Source organism: Anas acuta, chromosome 25, assembly GCF_963932015.1.
Source record: "Anas acuta chromosome 25, bAnaAcu1.1, whole genome shotgun sequence".
Taxonomy (NCBI): Eukaryota; Metazoa; Chordata; class Aves; order Anseriformes; family Anatidae; genus Anas; species Anas acuta.
Genome location: NC_089003.1, coordinates 5,670,269 through 5,691,260, shown reverse-complemented (window position 1 = coordinate 5,691,260; position 20,992 = coordinate 5,670,269). Strand labels below are relative to the sequence as shown.

Below are 20,992 nucleotides of genomic sequence, written 5' to 3'. Positions count from 1 at the left end.
GGGGCAGGGCGGGACTACAACTCCCGTGAGGCCCCGCGCGGGAGGGAAGGGGACACGTGGTGCGGGGGAAGCCAATGGGAGGCGGCGGAGCGAGCGGCCAATCAGGAGGGCGGGCGGGGGTTGCCGGGTGGTTTGAACGCGGAGGGGCGGAAGCGGCGGGGGAGGGGGGCGCTGAGGGGCGGGGGCCGTGTGTGGGGCCGGGGGCTCACAGCGGGGCCGGGGGCACCCAACAGGGACTGCGGGGCCCCAAAGGGGCTGTGCAGAGCCCCAGGGAGGGCTGTGGGGCACCAAGGAGCCGTCACAAGGCACAAAGGGGTGGGTACAGGGCCCCAAGGGGGGGCTGTAGGGCCCCAGAGGGGGCGTTATAGGGCGCGGAGAGGAGCCGCAGGGCCTGGAGGCGCCGCTGTGACTCCTAAAGGGTGAGTCTGGGGGCTGGGGGCTGGGATCGTGCACTAAGAGGTCAGTGCGGGGCTCGGGGGGGGCTGTAGGTCACTGAGGGGTTGGTATAGGGCTCGGTGAGGGGCTGTAGGGCCCCACAAGGGGCCATATGTACATCTATGTGTTTGTGTTCCGGCCCTATAGGGCATGAAGGGGTCAGCACTAGGGCCCAGAGCAGGGGTGGGGGTCTGGGGGTCACAGGGCACCTGGGGGGGGGTTCGGAAGGGCCCTGGAGGGAGGGGACAGGGGACGGGAGGGGCAGACCCTATAGGGCCCTTGGGGGGGGGTTTAGGCCCCAGCTGTGTGAACGGGGGCACCGGGGGAGGGGTGGCACTGATGGGGAGGGATTTGGGGAGGTGGGAGCTGGGGCTGCTGTGTGGGGGTCCCCCCGCTCTGTCTCTGCCCCAGGGCTGACCCCTTTCCCCCACAGCGTGTGGCCCCCCAGGGCCGTGTCCTGCCCGGCCCCATGGCGCTGGGACCCCCGCCCGAGGAGGGCACCGTGGCTGTGGTGGTGCGCGTGCGGCCCCCAAACCCCTGCGAGCGGGAGGGGGCTGCGCACGCCGTGCTGCACGTCGTCGACCAGCACATCCTCGTCTTCGACCCCGAGGAGCCCGGCGGCCCCCCCGGCACCGTGCTGCCCGGCCGCGGGGCCAAGCACCGGGGCAAGGACCTGAAGTTCGTCTTCGACCGGGTTTTCGGGGAGGGGGCCACGCAGGAGGAGGTGTTCCAGCACACCACGCGGGAGGTGTTGGACGGCGTCCTCAATGGCTACAACTGCTCCGGTAAGGCCCGGCCAGCGCCTCCGCCCCGTCCGATGCCGCCTGGGTGGGCTCAGCAGGGCCAGGATGTGGCCCTCGTGCTGCCGGTCACCACGCGGGGACGTCCCCAAGGGGGCAGGTGGCTGCTGCTCTCTTCTCACACCTGTTTTTTTTGGGCTAATGGGGTAGCCCAAGCAGTGGCGATGAGCTGGGGGTGGTTGGAGGCGTGAGCTGGGGTGTTCCTGGCACAGAAGTGTTGACTGGGCTCCTCGGGTCAAGGAGGAGAAATGGAATTTGAGGTGGAGTGGGAGATAATTTGTGGAGCTGGGGGGTTTGGGTGCTGCTGGTGGCTGGAGCAAGCTGTGGGCACAGCGAGCCACGTGCTGCGTGGGTGACAGTTGTGTGTGACCAAGGGATGGCTGTGCTGCTAGGGGGGGCAGCAGCCAGGGCTCTGGGCCCTTTTGGGGCCACAGCCAGCAGAGCTGTGAGGGCCCCGATGGCGCTCAGCACTGTAGGGGATGCGATATGTCCGAGGGAAAAGGGCGCTGCTATAGGCAATGAGATCGGGCAGGCATTTTCCAGGCATTTGTGGCATTTTGGGGGCAGACAACCTGTGCTGGGGCTGGGACAGCAGCAGGAGGTGGAGCGGGCTCACAGTGCAAAGGCTGCTTTGGTTTTGCAATCCTTTCCCATCCCAAAAGGCTGCGATGGGCACAGCCCTCACCCCCCAGCGGTGCTCGGGGGGCACCCGCTGAGCGTCAGAGCAGGAGCCCAGGTGAGGCGCCCGCGTGTCGGGGCTCTGGGGGGGGGCTGCCGTGCCCCCCGCACGTCTCCCAGGCTGGCAGCACACAACGACCGGGTCTGCGAGCTCCTCGCCTGACGCTGCGGATCCTCGTGCGGTTCTCGGGCTGTCAGAGCAGCGGCGTAACGAGCATGTCAGTGCTGCTGAGCGGGAGGCGGCCGCTCTCCTGTCTCATCATGCGCCGGGCTGGGCAGCGGGACCGGAGGATGCTATTCCTGGCTCCCCGGCGCGCTGCTGAAGGCTGCCTCTGTCACCGTGCCCACCTGGCAGGCATGTCTCGCGTCTCTATCTGCATAAAACAAAGCTCGGATCCTCAAATGAGGCGCTCACAAAGTGTCGCTAATGGGGGAGAAGGGCTGAGGCTCTCCAGATGAGTGTGGCCTGCTCTGATGTTAATGCTTCAGAAATGGTGTTGAAAGACCGGGGTTAAAAATGAGATGAATTGCAAGGTCTGGAAAAAAGAAACACCTTCCAGCGAGAGGCAGGGAGCTGGGGCTGCTCAGCTTGTTAAAGGGAGGGTTAAAGGGTGACTCGAGTATGGCCTCAAAGTGTCTAAATGGGTGACGGTTTGGGGACTCGTTCTGTCTTTATCTGCTAAATTAGAGATGCTGACAGCTGAAACTAGGAAGAAATTGCACTAGAGGATGGTGCAGGCAGTGCTGAGGATAATTAACTATTGAACCGCTCTGCCTGGTCTCTCCGAAGGCAGGGAGTGACCCCAGCCCTGCTGCAGGGGCTGCCGCAGGAACGTTGCGGGGCTCCTGGGAGCTTCCAACGTCCGCCCTTTCCCTTCCCAGTGTTTGCTTACGGGGCGACGGGAGCGGGGAAAACCTACACCATGCTGGGCTCGGAGCAGAGCCCCGGCATCATGTACCTCACCATGGTGGAGCTGTACAAGAGGATCGAAGCCAGAAAGGACGAGAAGAGCTGCGAGGTGCTCGTCTCCTACCAGGAGGTAACGCCGTGCCCGCGCTGCGTCCCCTCCTGCCTCCGAGGCTCCCCTGCTACCAGGCAGGGCTGGCGCAGACCCCCAAGTGCCCCCGGGGCCCAGAGAGCTGCTGGAACCAGGCTCACCTGAGCAGCTGGGTGAACTGGTGCTGCTGGTTCCTCCCTGCCTCTCCCCCATCTGGAGCCCGGGAAGTTTCTCTTGCTCGCCGACACGCCGCGGTGCCTGCGGTCTGCATAGCAATCTGCTCCTCCCGGCTCGGAGGGCTGCAGGGGAGCGCTGGCACGGTGACTTGCAAGCAAAGCCCTCGAGAGCCGTCCTCTGCATTTAGAGCACCCTCGGCTGCTCCGTGTCACGCCTGGGAAGTGGCCTGCAGGGTGCTGAGGGGGAGTGGGGGGCATCTGATCGGGTCAGATCCCGATGCTCGGAGCTTCTCTCTGCTCGCTGCTGGGGGAGCAGAGCTCAGCCTCACTGTGGGCTCCCCCCTCTAGGTGTACAACGAGCAGATTCACGACCTGCTGGAGCCCAAGGGCCCCTTGGCGATCCGGGAGGACCCAGAGAAAGGAGTCGTGGTCCAGGGCCTCTCCTTCCATCAGGTGGGTGTAAAAGATGGGCACGGCTTCTGAGCGGTGCTGCGGCTAAACCAATTCTGGAAACAAACACAGGGAAGGCAGGGGCTGTGCTTTCTGTGCAGCTCCTAGCAGCAAACATGACCCCGAGCTGAAAAAAACCCGCAGAGCAGTGGGTTGCCTTTCATCTGAGCCGCTGCCATTGCTCGATGTCAGGTTGTCTCGGTGCCTGCGGAGGGGGCGCCCAGCCTGCTGATCCCTGCCTCTCTGTGTTCTCCTCCAGCCCAAATCGGCAGAGCAGCTCCTGGAGATGTTGGCCAACGGCAACAAAAACCGGACGCAGCACCCCACAGACGCCAACGCCACCTCCTCCCGCTCGCACGCCGTGTTCCAGGTGAGGGCTGCTGGCTGAGCAGGCTTTGTGCTGAGCAGGAGATAAGAAGCAAGCCCACACCGAGCCTGGCATAGCAGGGTCGCTATCGCTGCTCCTGGTGAATTGCAGGGAAAATCAGCACGGCTGTGGCTCTGAGAAGAGGGGACACGGGGCTGGGCAGGCCTCTTAGCCTGCTCCTCACTGGGACAGAGTGTACTGGTCGTGCTGGTGGCTGCACCCCCCAGCCAGCAGGCCCAGCTTGGTGTTACACCCCCCAGGGGCTGAAAACCCACTCGATGCTTTGGACTATAGCAGGCTGAGCGTGTGAGCTGCAGGCAGATGTACCCAAACCTGACCTAGAGCAAGGGGGACCTGCCTCGGGGCAGTGCCTCCCTGCAGGTATGGGGGCAGGCGCGTTGTCTGCCCCGTCATCCCCCTCGGCTCTGAGCCAGGAGTTCTGTTCCCTGCTCTGTAAGTTTTGCTCCTGGTTCCTCGGTGCTCTCCCGCACAAACCTGCCGCTTGATTTCAATTCCAGCCAGGCCCTCCCCTGAATTAGCAGGGCCGTCACGGCTGCGTGGGGAGACTGAGGACTCTGACTGTAATTTCAGTGTGAACCTGGTGCCTTGCCCGTGGCTGCTTGCAGGGGAAGTCCAGGTGTCTGGATGGCTTCCCAGCCGGCTCCCCAGCTGGGCACGGCGGTGGGCGCTGGACTCCTGCCTGCTGCGAATCCATTAGTGGCACTGGAAGGCTGCCCTCCCGCTGCCAGCTCTGCCTCCCGGCAGCTGGAGCAGGGGCCGTGGAGGAGCTGGGCTCTGTGTGAGGACGCACGACTGGCTGCCATCGGTGGCACCTCCAGCGTGGACGTCTCTTGGCCCGTGGCAGGCAGCTGAGGATGTTACGGGGCGGTGGGAGAGGTGTCTGCTGCTCCTGGGGGATCTCTAGGCCTGCAGAAGGGGAAGCTGTGGAGCAGCGCTGCAGTCTCAGTGGCAGGGTTCTGCTTTGCCCACGTAAGCCAGGACCTGGGCTCAGCACTGAGAACCCTGCCTGAACGCTCCCAGGGGCTGCGAGGCTGTGCCTGGGGGCTTGCAGCCCCTGGCAGCTTTGGGTTTCCCAGCATGTACCGTGGTGATCATCTCCCAGCAACCTTCAGAGGCAAAATCCATGGCCAGATTTGGGGCTGAGGCTGAGATGCTGCGAGCATTCCTGGATGGCACCAGGGCTCCCCGTTGGCTTTGTCCTTTGGGGACCCGACCCGCTGTGCGCTGCTTACACACACGGAAATGCCGATCACTTCCCATAGCTCTGTCAGTCCCTGTTTGATCCCTCTTGTGGCTTTGCTACCCAGGCCATCAGAGAGTCTTGGCTTGTCTTCTCAGTGTGCTGGGATCCTCTTTGAACCCCGCCCCATCTCCTGGCCTCTGTAATCCATTTCACCACCCTTTTATACACGCTGACACCTTGTCCTGCAGGTGAAGCTGCCTCCAGCTGGTAGCTTCACCTGCCCTGTTGAGCTGCAGCCTCACGGTTCTTTTTTCACAGATCTACGTGAAGCAGCAGGACCGTGTTGTCGGCCTCGCTCAGGACCTGCAAGTAGCCAAGATGAGCCTGATCGACCTGGCAGGCTCGGAGCGAGCTTCGGTCACCAACACCCGGGGCGAACGGCTCCGGGAAGGCGCCAATATCAACCGCTCGCTGCTGGCCCTCATCAACGTCATCAACGCGCTGGCTGACGCAAAGGTAAGGCTGTTCCCTGCAGGGCCCCACTGGGCCATGGCTCTGCAGGGAAGGTGGATGCGAGGGGGGTCCTTGAGTGCCGGGGCTGATGGCTCTGCTGCTGTGGTGGGGCTGGCAGCCTGGGCTGGGCTGTGAAAGGTGCAGTGGGATGTGTGGCCGTGCCCTTGTGGTGCGGGACTTGGGGCTGAGCGCGCAGGTCCCAAAAGCTGAGCAGCGCCTTGATCTCTTGGTGCAGAGCAAGAAGACCCACATCCCGTACCGGGACAGCAAGCTGACGCGCCTGCTGAAGGACTCCATCGGAGGGAACTGCCGCACCATCATGATTGCTGCCGTCAGCCCCTCCGCGCTGGCCTACGAGGACACCTACAACACGCTCAAGTACGCCAACCGGGCCAAGGAGATCAAGCTGTCGGTGAGGACCTCGTGACCTGCTGTGGTTTGGGGAGCTGCTGGGGATGGGTGGGAAGGAGCTGGGTTTTGCAGCGTGCCCTGGTACCTGGGGGAGGTTAGGAGGTGTCTCGGTGCTCCAGCATCAGTTATCCAGCCACGGGGGCTGCTCTGGGCAGGATGAGGCTGAGGACGCTGAGTGCCTGGTCCTGTGATAAAGCCCCTCAGCCTAGAGCCCAGGGCTCGTGGCTGGCACAGCAGGTCCCTGAGCACTGGTGGTGCCCACTGCAGCCACCCGGGAGCAGGCTTTGCTCCAGCTCTGGTTGAGGGGTGTGTGCTGCCCAGTGCTTCTTTAACCTCTCACTCGTCCCCGTCTCTGCAGCTGAAGAGCAACGTCCTCAGCCTTGACTGCCACATCAGTAAATACGCCGTGATCTGCGAGCAGCTGAAAGCAGAGGTGAGGTGCTGGCAAGGAGGGAGGGCACTGTCCTTAGCCATGGTTTGCTTGGGACATGCGCCTCTGAGCTCCGTGGTCCTCTCTGAGCTGTGTGGCAGTGCTGCCCACTGGGAAAGTGGCGTCAGCTTCTCGGGGAGCTCTGAGCTCCCTGGGCTCCCAGAGCCAGCTGTGCAGCAGCTGATCCCTCCCTGCAGGTGGCAGATCTGCGGGCGAAGCTCCGTGCCTATGAGGACACCGCCCGGGATGCAGCGAAGCAGCCACCAGCACCGCTGGCTGCCCCTAGCTCCAGCCCAGCGGGGTTGCCCAGGTGAGGTTGTGGGGCTGGCAAGGAACTGGGGCAGAGCTGCTGGGTCCTGGCATCCCCTGTGCCAAGTAGGGCTGCACAGCTCCAGAGCTGGTCGCAGCCCAGGTGTCAGCCCAGGAGCTTCTTCCACCAGCGTGTGTCATCATCCTGACCGCGCTGAGGTGTAGTTACGGGCCTGAGAGACCACAGAGTGCAAGCTCCAAGGGAAGCTGGGCTGCAAAGGCCGTGTCTTGTCCTGGTTGATCCATGCCCAAACTTCTTAGTCAAATGTGATGGCTTTCTCAATGGATCCTCTGTCTTTCTCTCTGTGATTTTCTCTCTGACTGCTGTAGGTTTGAGGAAGCTGTCCCAAAGATGTGCTCAGCCCTGGGTGTTGATGGGATGAGCGATGGAGGGCAGCAGGAGCTGGGAGCTGGACAGGCTGCTCAGCCACAGCTGGAACGGGAGGAGGAGGTGAGAGAAGGGGAGTGCAGCACGCGAGGGCTTGGCACAAGCTGGGGGCTCAGACACACTTGGGGCACAGCTGGCGTGCTTGGAGAAGGCAGGAGCTCAGCTGCTCTGTGGGGTCCTGGCTCAGCGTGAGCTGCAAGTTGCTAGCAAAAGCCCTTAACTTCCCAGATAACAGTTTGGGGGGGTCAGACTCAGTTGAGATATGAACTAATCTTGGGCTAGCGAAGTTCTCATTTCTGGATGACTGCTCCAGGCTCCCGAGGAAACTCCTCCCAGGAGTCCCAGAGCAACTGATGGGACAGATCTCCAGCCGGGAATGAGGAAATCAAGCTGCCTTCCGCAGAGTTTGTCCAGCAGCCAGACAGAAACGTGAGTGCTGCCCCCACGTGCCCCTTCCTGCCTGCGGGTGCTATTTCCCACACAGGATGTGTTGTCCACCCTCCTGCAGCATGCAGCCCCCCCAGGGACAGCCCACACGGCTGCAGGAGCAGGTCTCTGCTTGCAGAGACTGCCGTGTGTGAAGGAACAGATTTAGCTCCCAGGGATCTAATCCCGTGGGATGATCTCCTGGAAATGCCATTTCCATGGACAGAGGGAGGTTTCCAGGCACAGCAGCTGCAGGAGCCTTAAGTGCAAATTGTCAGTCCTGAAATTACCTCTGCAAAGTCTTTTTTTTTCCTGCCTTGGCTCCCCAAGGTCCTGCCCTGGCAGGGCTCCCGCGGCACCATCTGCTGATGTCTCTGCCCCAAGCATCTTGGCAGAACGAGCCTCTCTAGAAAGGTCTCCTGAGGGAGGCTGGCCTCAGCGTGTGCCTGGATCTCTGTCTGCCTCTATCTGAGCTAACGAGTGCCTGAAGCCTGGCAGAAAGGGCACGGGTGCCGTTGTGTTCCTTGTAACCACCAGGTGAACGCACACCTTGTGGCTCAGGTCCTCCGCTAGATTTACAGCTTCGGTACCTCACAGCCTCAAAGTTTGCCCATCTTTGCCCAAACCTGTACTAATGGGTTCTGCCCCGCCTCGAGCAGGTCCCTGAGGTGATGCTGGTGGTGCTGAGCCTCTGGTCTGGGTGATGCTGACCCAAGCTCAGCTGTGAATTGCTTCTTGGTTCTGGCAGAGGGGTTGCCTTGGGCCAGGTCCATTCACCTGACACCGTGTCCCTCTCTGTGCCAGGCTCGTGGCTGCTATCCTGAGTGTTGCCCGAAAGCAGTATTCCCTCCTGAAGGCTGCCAACCTCCTGACTCCTGACATGGTCTCTGAATTCGAGGAACTGGAGCGCCTGGTGCACCAGGAGGCTGGTGCAAGCCTGGAGCAAGCCCCGCTGCCGAACGGACCCGCAGATGCCCAGGGGCCACAGCAGGGCTGTGACAGTAAGGATTTGGGACAGTTGGTGCTGTCCCTGTTCCTCGGGGCACAGCATGTGCTGGAGGGGTGCTTTGGAGGAGATGCTTGTGGGAGGGTGCAGCTCCCAGCCGTGGGCACAGGCCCAGAGCTGAGTTTCCTCCTGACACGGTGCCTGGCGGGGAACTCCGAGAGCAGCTCCCAGCCCTGCTGCCGAGCATTTCAGGCCAGCCAGCATCTCTGGCAGCCCGGGGCACGGTAGGAGCAGTGAGCAGCACTTGTCCCAGGGGAGTTCAGCATGTGTGCACGAGTCAGCTTAAACGTGAGCGATATTTCTGTCCACGAGACTAAAGCAGCAGCTCGGATTCTCATCTTTTCTCGTCTTGTTTACTCCTTGGTACGTTTGCCCAAGTCAGCCCAGCTGCAGTCTCCCAGCTGACAGCCTGTGTCTGAGCAGCGCTGAGCTCTTCCTCCACACCCTCAGTGCCACGGCAGGAACCCAGCAGTGAAGCTGTGGACTCTGCAGACCCCGTTTTTTAGGGACAGACAGGGCACTGCCACGGGGCATTTGCTTTAGAACCAGTCCGGTGCCTGTAGTTTGACGAGACATCAGGCTTTACGCTGCCTCTCCCTCTGGGTTTCGTGTGAGCATGGTTTGATGGCAAAACCTGCTGGCAAACTGCTGCTGTTGGGCTCACAGCTAGGGCTGGGCAGGCATCTCGGAGCTGTGCCGGGGGCAGAAGGAGGTGCTGGGGGTTCCTGGGACCCGCTGCAGGCAGGGCTGACTCTCACTTCTCTCCTTTAGCCGTGGCAGCAGCCACCACGCCTGCTGCTGAGCCCGGCGTCCCCATGACCAGGGCAGCTCTGCGGCGCTTGCAGCAGCTTGCTCCGCTCTCCAGTCCCACGCTGGCAGCTCCTGGCCTGGCGAGGAAGAGGAGGAGGTCTGAGATGAGCAGTGCTTCCAGGCTGGAAACTCCCCACAGCCTCAAAACGCAGGTGAAGCGCCAGAGGAAATCCTCCCCACCGGGCCTACGGAAGGGCTCCAGGAGAGAAGCGGAGGCTCCCGAGGCGATGCAGAGCCCGCGCACACCCTGCTTCAAAGAGGCCAAATCCTCCCAACTGCTGCGGAGTTGCACCCCCAAAATCTGCCCGCTGACAGTCACCAAAAGACGCGTGCCCCTGATGACATCGGCTGCCCAGAACTGCTGCACCCCGACTGTCCTGGCTGCCCGTGACCTGAACGTGACTTTTGACCTCTCCGAGGACATCGTTTCACCTGGTGTGGCCAAGCCAGACACCTTCAACCTGCCCGAATTCCCTGGCTGGGAGAACGCCCAGTGCCTCTTAAACAAGCAGGGTGGCCCCTTCGTGCCCAGGTTAGTGCTGCTGCGCCCAGGCTCGTGGATGGGCTGCCTGCGTGGCTGGGGATTTCCCCCTCCCTGATCTTGCTTTCTGAGTGAATTGCACCCGCAGAGCCTTTGTGGATCCCTGCAGCTGGGCTAGGAGGGGAGATAGAGCAGAAAACAGCCTGCAAGCAGTGGGCTGAGCCTGTGCATGAATGGCTTGCTCAGACAGAAGAAATATTCCAAAGAATCTATTCCTCCTTTTCCTTTTTCCCTTTGGACTGGGAGAAGTATCCTCCAGGTGGCTTCTTGAGCCCCAAGTACTTCTTGGGCAGCAGGTGGGGCAGTGCCTCTACCTAAGGAGAGGTGGGGTGAGGAGCGGGGCTGTGCAGCATTGCCTTTATTGCCAGTGCTTCTGCTGAACTGGGAGGCTGGCTGGGAAGAGGTCGTGATGCCCGAGGTAACGTGGGAAACCTGAGGGAACTTTTCCTGCAGAGGGCAGCTGGGGAAACTGAGGTGCAGGGGATGGTGTGACCATGAGTATCTCGGGGAGCAGTGGTGGTGGGGCAGCTGCCTCCTCCTGTGCCCATCTCTTGCGGCTTTAACCATGTTTGAACCATTTCCCCTGGGGCTGCAAACTGGGCTGCTGTCCTGCTTGTGTGTGGCTTCTGCTCCCAGCAAGGGGGTCTGGCCCCCCCCCAGTGCTGACCCTCTCCTCCCTGCCTGCAGGGCCTCCATCCCGGTGTTCTCCGTGAGGGGCTCCTCCATCCCCAAGCCCTCCTCTGTCTCCAAAGCATCTGCGCGGAAGCGGAGGCGAGCGGTGAGGTGAGACAATAGATGGGGGCCAGGAGCGCTCTGCGAGGGCTGGGGGCTGCTCCCCTCGGGGGCTTGGAGCCCCCTCCTTGCCTGCGGCCAGCTGGGGAGGACGGGGGCCAACCAGGTCTGCCCTGAGCCTGGCATTTAAGACGGCCCTGCCTTTGTGTCCCCTTTTTCTTTCACAGCACCACTTCGTGCTCGCTGGGCGGGCTCCAGAGCAGAATTGGGCAGCTCTCCAGCAGCAGCCAGAGGTTGGCGCAGCCCCCGAGCATTCCAGGTGAGCCCCCCACCCAGCCAGGCACCCCCCTTGTGAAGTTCAGCGTGCTGGGGGCAATAGAATTTATATTCCCTTGGGGAAGGCAGCGGGTGCTTGCAGTAGGTTGTAAAGGGGGACAGAGCTGGCAGTGCTGGGATCTCCTTCAGGAGGGGGCCGGGCTTTCAGGTTTTGCCCCAGAGCTGCCTCATCGCCTCCTCTCCTGTTTCTCTCCTCAGAGCATCCTCGGCGTGGTCTCGGCTGGAAGAGCAAGCACAGCACCCAGGAGCTGACAGCGCGCGGCAGCGCCTCCACTGCACCCACCCTGCCAGCCCCAAAACTCCTGTGCTGATGGCACCCAGTATGGCCCAGTCCTCCCCTGGGGGCCCAAACCCAGCTGCCAAACTTCTTCCTCTGGGCCCCATCATCTCCCTCCTTGCAGAAGGGCCACCTCCCCTGCCACCTGCATTTGTCACCCCGTCCCCTGCCACCCTCCAGCTCCCCCCGCTGGGGGGTCCCAGCTGCCTCCTGCCTCGCGCCTGCTCTCCCCGGGCGCAGCGCCGCGTATTTTTGTAGCAGATGGATTATTGCTGTTCCCTCTCAGCCCCTCTCTACTCCGCACCAGGGTGTCGAGTGCTAACAGATGGGTGATGCTAAGAAATAACACGCTTTTAATAAATCTTTAAGCTTCAAACCAGAGGGGCGCGGGGAGACGTGTGGCTGCTTCTTCTCGCCTCCGCCTCGCCCAGGGAGCAGTGGTTGGGTTTTGGCTCCTTCCAAAGTAGGCCTGGAAAAGGCTCTGGCCCCCAGGGGCAGGCTCCCCGTGGCTTCCCTCTTCGGCCCAAAGGCTTCAGCCCCATCTCCCATCACTGCAAGGGAGGTGCCGGGGGCGGGTGCAGGCCCCTGCTCTGGGCCCTGGTGTGGGGATGGGCGGGGGGCAGCTGCTTGCCCCCTTCTTGTCACTGCTAAGTGCTTTCAAGGGCATTTCAGCCTCGTCTTCCAGCCCTGGCTCCTGCTGGTGAGACCTCAGCTCTGGGGCAGAGCTCAGAGCATCGCTCCTGCAGCTGTCCCCCTGTGCCCTGTCCTACTTCCCCACCATGACACTGCTGGGCCCTGTGACGCACCCCGGTGCCTGCTCCAGCTCCTCAGGGCCACCGGCAGTGGTGAGGGCCCCGGCAGAGGTCACAGAAGCCGCGTGGGCTCTGGGCCAGGCGGCTGCGTTTAACCTGCAGCCCTCGCCCTGCTCCGGCAGCACCGTCCCGCACAGGCTGCTCCCCGTAGGGACCGGGGTCACCGGCTCCTCCTGCCCTACTTTGCTCGCTGGCTGGCAGCCGCAGCTCTCGCCTTTGTCTTCTCGGAGGCTGGAAGCTTCTAATTAAAACTTCCAGCCCGCTCTGAGTTCGTTCCTCTCATTAAGAGGGGAACGGGGAGGCGGGGGGAGAGCCCAGATCTGCATCCCCGCAGCGCTGGGAGTGACAGCTTTCCGCAAGAGGCAGCAGTGCTTTGATCCCGGCTGCGTAGGAGCTGGGAGAAAATAAATCTCTGGGGAGCTGAGTGGGGGCCGGCCGGGCACCCTGCGCTCTCCCAGTGGGTTTGGGAAAGGCTGCAGGGACGCAGAGCCCCCCCAGTGCGTGTCCTCAGGGGGGTCCCTGTTCCGGCTGGCTGGGGACAGCAGGCAGCTCCCGGCACCTATGGGGTGCGGACGTGCCCCACAACGGTTCCGTGGGTATAAAACCCATCCTGATACCGGCAGCACCGGACCGAGGAGCCTCAGTGTGGGACCAGCATCGGGCTGGGAGCAGGGAGCTGTGGGGTGTTTGGGGCGGTGGTGACAGGAGGCTGTCCCCGAGCGTGCCACCAGTGCCACCAGTGCATCTCCCCAGTCCCTCTGGGACATGGCCCAGCGGGACCTGGCACCGTCCCCACCAGGCGGGCCGGGAGCTTTCCCGGCCATCGGCTGCCACCTAGCTGCCAGCCACCCAGGCCTGTCCCCACCACTGCAGTGTCCCCAGCCAGCACCCCAGGGCCCCGCTGCCTCCGGCCACCCTCGCTGCCACCACATGTCCCTTACGTCCCCAGGTCCCCAAAACACCCTCCAGCCCACCCCTTGCACCGCAGTCCCCTCCGACGCCGGCTTGTCCCCAGGATGTCCCCAAGCCCCGTAACCCCACTTTATGGCCACACCGCAGCACCCCACAAGGGCCGAGGTCGGCAGTGGCCCCGTGCCCGTCACCGCGGCCTCGAGCCCCGCGTTTCCCGGCAGGGCCGGGCTCGCACAAAGCCCCCTCATTGCCATGCCGGGCCCGCGCCTGCCGGCTCACAGAGCCCCTTTCATGCAGCCCTGGCACCCGGCCGCGGGGACCGGTGCGGGGAGAAAGCCCCCGCTCGGCCTTGGCACACGTGTGAGCACCCTGGCGAGGCCGGTGCAGGGGGTGGTGGCGGGGACAGGGCCGTGCACACGCGTGTGCAGGATCAGGCCCAGGGCTGGGAGCAGGACGCGGTGCCCCGAGCCCCAGCCAGGCCCCAGCGAGGGGCAGACGCTGCCCAGTGCCCTCACAGCCCCACTGGGCTGGAACGGACTTGGGAGGCTTCAGATGGCTAATTAAAAGCAGCTTTAATTAGCAGCCTACCTGCGCTGCCAGGCGTCCCACGGGGTGCTTCAGCCGTGGGGAACGGGGCTGTGGCGCCTGGGTGCTCAGCCAGGGCTTGTCCTGGGGGGCAGCACGGGCAGTGTGAGCATGGATGTGTGTGTGTGTGTGTGAGAGTGTGTGCACATGTGTGTGCGTGTGCACGGCCAGGTGGGTGTGCACGTGCTTGTGCACACATGTATGTGCTCATATGGGGTGGCCATGCACGTGTGCGTCTGCACTGCACTGCACACCGCGTACATGTGCTTGGGAGGATCAATGTGTGTGTGTAAGGCATGCAACGTGCAGGGAAGCAGCAGGTGTGTGTCTGTGCACGCTGTTGCACACTCATCTCATGCACGTGTGTAGCTGCATTGCTGGGTGTGTACGTATGGGGAGGATGTGCAAGTGCAGCCCTGTGCGTGTGTGCCTGGCCGTGGATATCGCGTGTGCATATCTGTAGGGGCACAAGTGAGAGGGATTGTGTGTGCATGTGGGTGCCTTTTCATGTCTGTGAGCACATCCACGTCCTGAAAAGGCGTTCACAGGGGTGCACATGTGGGGGCATCTTTGTGCGTGTGGATGTGCATGGACACGCGTGTGTACAAGGATGTGTGTGCAGGTGTGTGTGCACCACACACCTCGGCCCATTGAGCACCTGGAGACACAGCTGGGGCCAGTGGCTGTGGGGACAGGACCCAGGGCGCAGGGACACCCCGTGCCCTTGCAGTGAGCACCCTCTGAAACAGCACCCAGCCAGCACCCACGGTGCCCCTGGCACTGCACCGAGCACCAGCGGTGCCCCAGGGTGCCCATGGCCATGGTCCTGCCCTGCCTCCTGCCCCGGGTGCTGGCAGTGGAGTAAACCCTGGGGCGGGGGGGTCTGGGCAGGGGGCCGGAGGCCTTGCCGTGACGCCCGGGCTGTCTGCCAGGGCTCATCCGTCCCTGCCGGGCGCCACAAAGGCTGGCTTTTGTGCTCGCCCTGTGGCTCCTTGGCCCACGGCCAGCGCCGGGGGCGGCTGGCAGGGGTGGGAGCCCCCACGCTCCATAAAACGCTCGGGGCCGGGACACATCGTGCCCAGCCCTCAGCATGGAGAGCCAGCGGCTGTCCTCTTACGGCCGCCGCTTCGGCTCGGCCACCTCCGTGCGCCGGGGGCTCCCCGGCAGCCCCCCGGGCCGGCCCCGCATCCTCAGCGCGCAGCCGGGCCTCCGCTGGGCCCCCCGCCCCGGGCCGGGCAGGATGGACTTCTCGCTGGCCGAGGCGCTCAACTCGGAGTTCAGGGAGACGCGCACCAACGAGAAGGTGGAGATGATGGAGCTCAACGACCGCTTCGCCAGCTACATCGAGAAGGTTCGGCTCCTGGAGCAGCAGAACAAGATGCTGGTGCTGGAGCTGAACCAGGCGCGGGACCAGGAGCCCTCGCGCCTGGCCGACGTCTACCAGGAGGAGCTGCGCGAGCTGCGGCGCCACGTGGAGCAGCTGAACAACGCCAAGGCCCGCGTGGAGATCGAGAGGGACAACCTGGCCGAGGACCTCGGAAATCTTCGGCAGAAGTAAGATGCTGCCCTGCTTGGGGTTGGCCTGGGGACCGGGGCGGTGACTGGGACCAGGGGGGCACCAGGACCAGGTTGTCCCCAGGGATCGAGGTACCCCCGGGGGCTGGTATCAGGGTGGCCACCAGGACCAGGGTGGCTACGGGGATGGTGATCAGAGTTGTCCTGAGGACCAGGGTGGTGACTGGAACCGTGATGGTGACAAGGACCAGGAATCCCCAGGTGTCCCCAGGAATCAGGGTGGCCACCAGGACCAGGGGCGCCCTGGGGACCAGGCAGTGACAAGGACCAGGGTGACCCCAGAAGGGGATCGGGGTGACCTCAGGAGGGGATCAGGCTGTCCCCAGGCTGGTGACGGGGCTGAGAACAGTGACTCCATGGGACACGGGCCGAGCTGGGGGCTGGTAGGGCTCTGGGCATGGGCGGTGGGGATGAGGGCGCAGGGCGCGTGCTGGGGGTGCAGGGCCAAGACGGTCACGTGCAGGGGAAGCGTGAGGGACACGTGTGTGGCGTGGGGGACATGGGGACAGGGTGGGCGCAGGCAGCACCACAGAGCTGCATGGACCCAAAAGGGGGGTGCATGCACGGGGCTGAGCTGCAAGCAGCCACTGCGAGTAACGAGGAAAGGTGTCTAACGAGGAACGGTGCCCAACGAGTAACGGTGCCTCTCTGTGACACTGCAGGTTGCAGGAGGAGGTGACCCTGCGGCTGGAGGCCGAGAGCACCCTGGCTGCGTACAGGCAGGTGAGGCCGAGGGCTGGATCCTGGCTGCGTGCTGCCAGCCCCAGGGCATGAGCGGGGCCGGGCTCAGCCCCCCCCCCAGCACCAGGGCTCCTGGTGGGACCGGGCAGGGCTGGGATGGGGCCAAGCGGGGCTGAGGGGTGTGGGGTGCAGCGCCCCGAGCCCACCCTGGGGACGTTCCTTCCTGTCCTGTTCCTTCTGGTGGCAGGATGTCGATGCCGCCGCCCTGGCTCGCCTCGACCTGGAGCGCCGCGTGGGGTCCCTGCAGGACGAGCTGGCCTTCCTCAGGAAGGTGCATGAGGAGGTAACACCACTGACACCACGGACACCACCACGCTGTGGGGGAACTGGGGAGGGGGCTCTGTGCTGACCCCCGGTGCCCCACAGGAGCTGCGGGAGCTGCAGGAGCAGCTGGCCCGGCACCGGGTGCACGTCGAGGTGGACGCCAGCAAGCCAGACCTGACGGCCGCCCTGCGCGACATCCGCACCCAGTACGAGGCCATGGCCACCAGCAACATGCAGGAGACCGAGGAGTGGTACAAGTCCAAGGTGTGAGGTGGGACCTGGCTGCTGGGTGGGTGCTGTCCCCCTCCTGGGATGTCACCTTTGTGGGGAGGGGGTCAGCTTCTCCCGGGGCTGGGTGACTCTGCAGGGTGGTGGCACCGGGGGGTTGGCATCCCTGCTGTCCCCAGTCGTGTCCCGTGTCCTGGTTTGGGCCCTGGGGGAGCAGGGACATGTCCCCATTGGTGAGTCACAGTCCCTAGAGAGGTGTTTGCAGTGACAGGTCCCACGGGCACAGTCTCATAGGAGCAGGGACACGTCCCCGTTGACATCCCACACCACCCACACCACCATCCCTCCCTCCTGCAAGAGCAGGGACATGTCCTGTAACACCTGCCATCAGGGACGGGTCCCACGTCCACCATCCCTCCACCCCAAGGGACCAGGGACATGCCTCCACGAGGTGCCATCAGGGGCATGCCCCACACCTACTGTCCTGTCATCCCATGGTAGCAGGGACACGTCCCCAGTGACACATGGCACTGTCCCGCCATCCTGCAGGAGCAGGGACATTCCCCCTTCTCCTGTGTCACCGTGGCCACGTCCCTCCTGTGGGAGCAGGGACAGGTCCCCCGGCACGTGCCACTGGGGCCATGTCCCTCCCGAGGAGCAGATCAGGGTCGTGTCCCCATTCCCCTGCCCCATGGTGTGTCCCCCCCCCCCCAGTTCACAGACCTGACGGATGCGGCTGCCCGGCACGCGGAGGCCCTGCGTGCGGCCAAGCAGGAGGCCAACGAGTACCGGCGCCAGCTCCAGGCCCTCACCTGCGACCTGGAGGCCCTGCGGGGTTCGGTAGGTGCCACAAAGGGGGGGACACGGCCTTGGGCAGGGGCCACCACCACGGGGATGCTGCTGAGGAGCTGAGCCCCGGGTGGGAGCTGAGTGGGCACCGTGGGGAGCCCCTCGCTCCTGGAAGGAGGTGGGCGCTGAGGGCACCGCGTCCCCTGGCGGCCCCCAGAACGAGTCCCTGGAGAGGCAGCTGCGGGAGCTGGAGGAGCGCTACGCGCTGGAGACCGCCGGCTACCAGGACACGGTGGTGAGGCTGGAGGAGGACATCCGCAGCCTGAAGGAGGAGATGGCGCGGCACCTGCAGGAGTACCAGGACCTGCTCAATGTCAAGCTGGCCCTCGACATCGAGATCGCCACGTACCGCAAGCTGCTGGAGGGAGAGGAGAGCAGGTGATGGCAGAGCGGGGCCTCATCCTGCCCCGAACCATCCCCACAGCCTCCCGGTCCCTCTGGGGGTGAGGAGCAGCCCCCAGCCCTCCTGCCCCAGCCCTGGGCAGAGCGGAGCTGCTGTGTGGGGCGGTGGGGACATGGTACTGTCCCTGACGCTCTCGTCGCTCCCACAGGATCACCATCCCCGTGCAGACCTTCTCCAACCTGCAGATCCGAGGTGGGCAGGATGGTGGTGCTGGGAGTGGGGTCTGAGGGCCGGGAGGGCCTGGGGGCTCCTGGGGAGGAGGTGTCATCCTGGCCAGCCCTGCCCCATCCAGAAGGAGTGGGATGTTTTCCTCCGAATCTCAAGGAACGAGGATTCCAGGGTCCTGTCCCTGTCACCAACCTGCGGCCAGGTCCCTCTGTGCCACAGGGGACCCCAGGATGGAGGGGAGGAGTGTGCCGTGGCTGCGTCCCCAAGGCCAACAATGCCATCTGTCCCCCCAGGGTCAACCCTTTCGCCAAGACCAACCACATCCCAAAACTATCCACATCCCAAAGCCCAAACATATTGCCAAGACCAATCCTATCCCCAGTGCCAGCTGTGTCCCCAGGGCCAACCACATCCTGAAGCCAGTCACGTCCCCAGTGCAAACCATGTCCCCAGGGTCATCCGTGTCCCTGAGGCTGATCACATCCCCAGGGCTGCTCACTGCCATGGGTTTTTCCACTGGGGTTTTCCAGCCCAACACGTTCCCTTTGGGCCCCTTCAATTGTGCATGGGTGGAGGGGCCGCACGCGGGACACTGGGGTCACTGCCGTGTCCTGCCCACGTCCCCCAGAGACCAGCCTGGACGCCAAATCCCTGTCAGAAGCTCACCTGAAGAGGACCATCGTGGTCAAAACTGTGGAGACCAGAGATGGAGAGGTGGGAAGTCCTCATCCATGCCTCCCACGCTGCTTCCCTTCCATCCCCGCCTGCCCGCAGGGTGTCCCCAAAGGGGGCTGCTCGTCACGCAGGTGGGGCCACCATCCCTCAGCACCAGGAGCAGCCTGGGCAGGGAGCGGGGCACCCTGGTGCCCTGCCAGCACGGTGCAAGCTGGCTCCAGACCGTGGTGGAGCTGAGCCTGGCAGCTCTGAGAGAAAACTATCCTCATCCCTGTCCCCGTCCCTGTCCCTGTCCCTGTCCCCGTCCCTGTCCCCAAGCTCGTTCAGAGCCCAGGAAGGCTCAGGAGGGGAGGAGGGCCGGAGCTGGGGTGACGGTGGCGGTCCCTCTCTCTCTGCCTCCAGGTGATCAAGGAGTCCAAGCAGGAGCACAAGGAGGTGGCGTAGGGCGGGCGAGCCGCAGCAGCCACGCTTGTAGCCGTAGCCCCGTAGGTGCCGTCCGACGCTGCGAGGGACCCCAGTGACCGGGCAGGAGCCGCGGGATGAGGTGGGGGTGCTCTGGGGGGCACCTCCCTCCTGCCCACCCTCGCCTCTCCCACCACCCCTCGACCCCCTGGTTGGGGCTGGGCACTGTGTGGGGAGGGGATGGGAGACATGGGGGGAGGTGAGCGGTACTGGGTAGCGACCAGTCCCACAGCACAGCAGAGTTGGCATTTTGGGGGCCATGCCAAGCGTGCGCCCTGGGTCTCTGGCTCGCTGATGTTTGTCGAGGAAGTCCATCCTGTTTCGATCTCTGCATGCCAGTTGGAAAAGGCAATGGTGCAAAGAGCATCTCTCCCTGCATCCCACCCCGCTGCCCACTCTCTGCTCCAGGAGGCCACCCTGAATCTGCCCCTGTGCCCGGGCCCTGAACATCCTGGGGGGGGCTGGAGGGGGCAAGGTACCGGCTGGCCAGGGACATTTCCCATCCCTGAGCATTGGGTGGGCTTAGCCAAGAGGCACGGGCAGGAGGAAGAGGAGGATGGAGCTGTGCAGGGAGGCCGAAGCTGCTGGGATGGTGTGAAAGGTGACGGAGTGGGGATAACAAGGGGTGCCTGGGGGCACAGGGGGCTGTGGGGCTGGAGCAGCGATGGGCACAGCAGGCGGGGCAGCCTCATTTGCTTTTCCAGGACGCAGAGCCATGGGGCTGTCCCAGCCCAGAGTGGGTGCCCCCACCAAGGTGCCCCCATCACCATGGTGGAGGAAACAGTCCAGAGGAGCTCGTGGCAAGGGGGGGACCCATGGCCGTGTGCTTGGCCCCTCACCTGAGGGGTTCCCATGCAGGTGAAAGTGGAGGTGAGGGTGGGGGGAGTGAGGACAGAGGGAGGAGGAGAAGGAAGAGGAAGAGGAGAAGGAGGAGAAGGGTGTTGAGGCACCCATGGGTGCTCTCGGAGCAGGAGGTGCCTCCCGTGACCCAGGAGTGCTGGGAGAGGACGGGCAGCCCTCCCTGTCCTGCCTGTCCCAACCAGCTCACAGTACGAGTCCCACCACCGCAGTGCACCGGGGCTGCCCACGTCAAGCCCTGGCCGTGCAGAGCCTGAGCCCGGCTCCTGCATGAGAGGGACTCGGCAGAAATTCCCTGTCCCGAGGCTCCACGTGGCCTTGGCCCCACACGCATCCTCCCTTGCTTCCCCTGCCCAGACCAGCACATACCACCCAGTTGGGGCCATCACCCAGCCCGGTGCTCACCCACAGCCCCCGTCCCCAACCTTCGATTTAGCCACTACCAGGAGCAAAACCTGCCCCACTGCCACCTAACGTAGGAGCAACCCCCCAGCAGCGCTTCTCGTACCCCATAAGCCCGTAGGGATGAGCACACAGATGCCACTCCATTGCCATCCCCCTCGCCCCCTTTGTCGCCTGTGTCTCCCAGCTCTGTGAAAATTAACGTCCTAATGTCTGCGGCAGCATGAGATGAGAAATAAAGCTTACACAAGTGCTACTTCGATGGTTGTGCCTGCAAGCTGCCTCTCTGCGCCTGCCCCAGCCACAGGACAAGATGCCGGTGCCATGGGTTATTTAGGATTAACCAGGGCAGAGGGGCCCTTTGGGAGCCCAAACCCACTGCTGGCAGGTTCCTTGTGGGGGATGAAGGCTCAGTCCTGAACCCCAGGGCATGGCCAATGCATTTGGATGTTTGTGTGTGGTTTGAACACCCAAAAGGGTTTGTGGCGTGGTGCAGGAATAACCCCCAAAGCCAGCAGTGTGGCAGGAGAGATCCCCTTCTCTAGCGGGAGGGAGGGGAAGTACAGACCTGTTCTGGGGGTCTTCAGCCCCAAACCTGGCCCCTGGGAGGAGCCCTGGGTGTCAGCTGCATCTCCGAGGACCAGTGGTTAATTCCTAATGACTTCGTGAATGGCCGGTGAGGATGGGTTGTGTTGGCAAGCAGCAGAAAATGCTGTGGGTGAGTGGCATTGGGAATTGGGAATTTGGGAGTCCCAGCCTGGCCCTGGGTGC

At 63.8% G+C, this 20,992-nt stretch overlaps 2 protein-coding genes across 2 annotated transcripts; both read left to right on the top strand.

Annotated features, from left to right (window-relative positions):
* Positions 1–163: 163 nt before the first annotated feature.
* On the top strand, positions 164–11,668 carry KIF18B (kinesin family member 18B). Its single transcript, XM_068660997.1, has 16 exons — positions 164–419; positions 869–1,220; positions 2,796–2,953; positions 3,436–3,540; positions 3,797–3,907; positions 5,427–5,624; positions 5,857–6,033; positions 6,391–6,465; positions 6,660–6,772; positions 7,102–7,222; positions 7,473–7,588; positions 8,390–8,586; positions 9,363–9,933; positions 10,630–10,725; positions 10,902–10,993; positions 11,209–11,668. Exons 2-16 carry the CDS (start codon positions 905–907, stop codon positions 11,319–11,321), a joined length of 2,559 nt encoding a protein of 852 aa, XP_068517098.1. The 5' UTR covers positions 164–419; positions 869–904; the 3' UTR covers positions 11,322–11,668.
* A 2,993-nt stretch (positions 11,669–14,661) lies between these two features.
* GFAP (glial fibrillary acidic protein) lies at positions 14,662–20,481 on the top strand. The gene is made up of 9 exons (XM_068661088.1): positions 14,662–15,150; positions 15,834–15,894; positions 16,100–16,195; positions 16,279–16,440; positions 17,119–17,244; positions 17,411–17,631; positions 17,805–17,848; positions 18,453–18,538; positions 18,902–20,481. The coding sequence occupies exons 1-9, from the start codon at positions 14,687–14,689 to the stop codon at positions 18,941–18,943; spliced, it is 1,302 nt and encodes a 433-aa protein (XP_068517189.1). The 5' UTR covers positions 14,662–14,686; the 3' UTR covers positions 18,944–20,481.
* Positions 20,482–20,992: the final 511 nt, after the last annotated feature.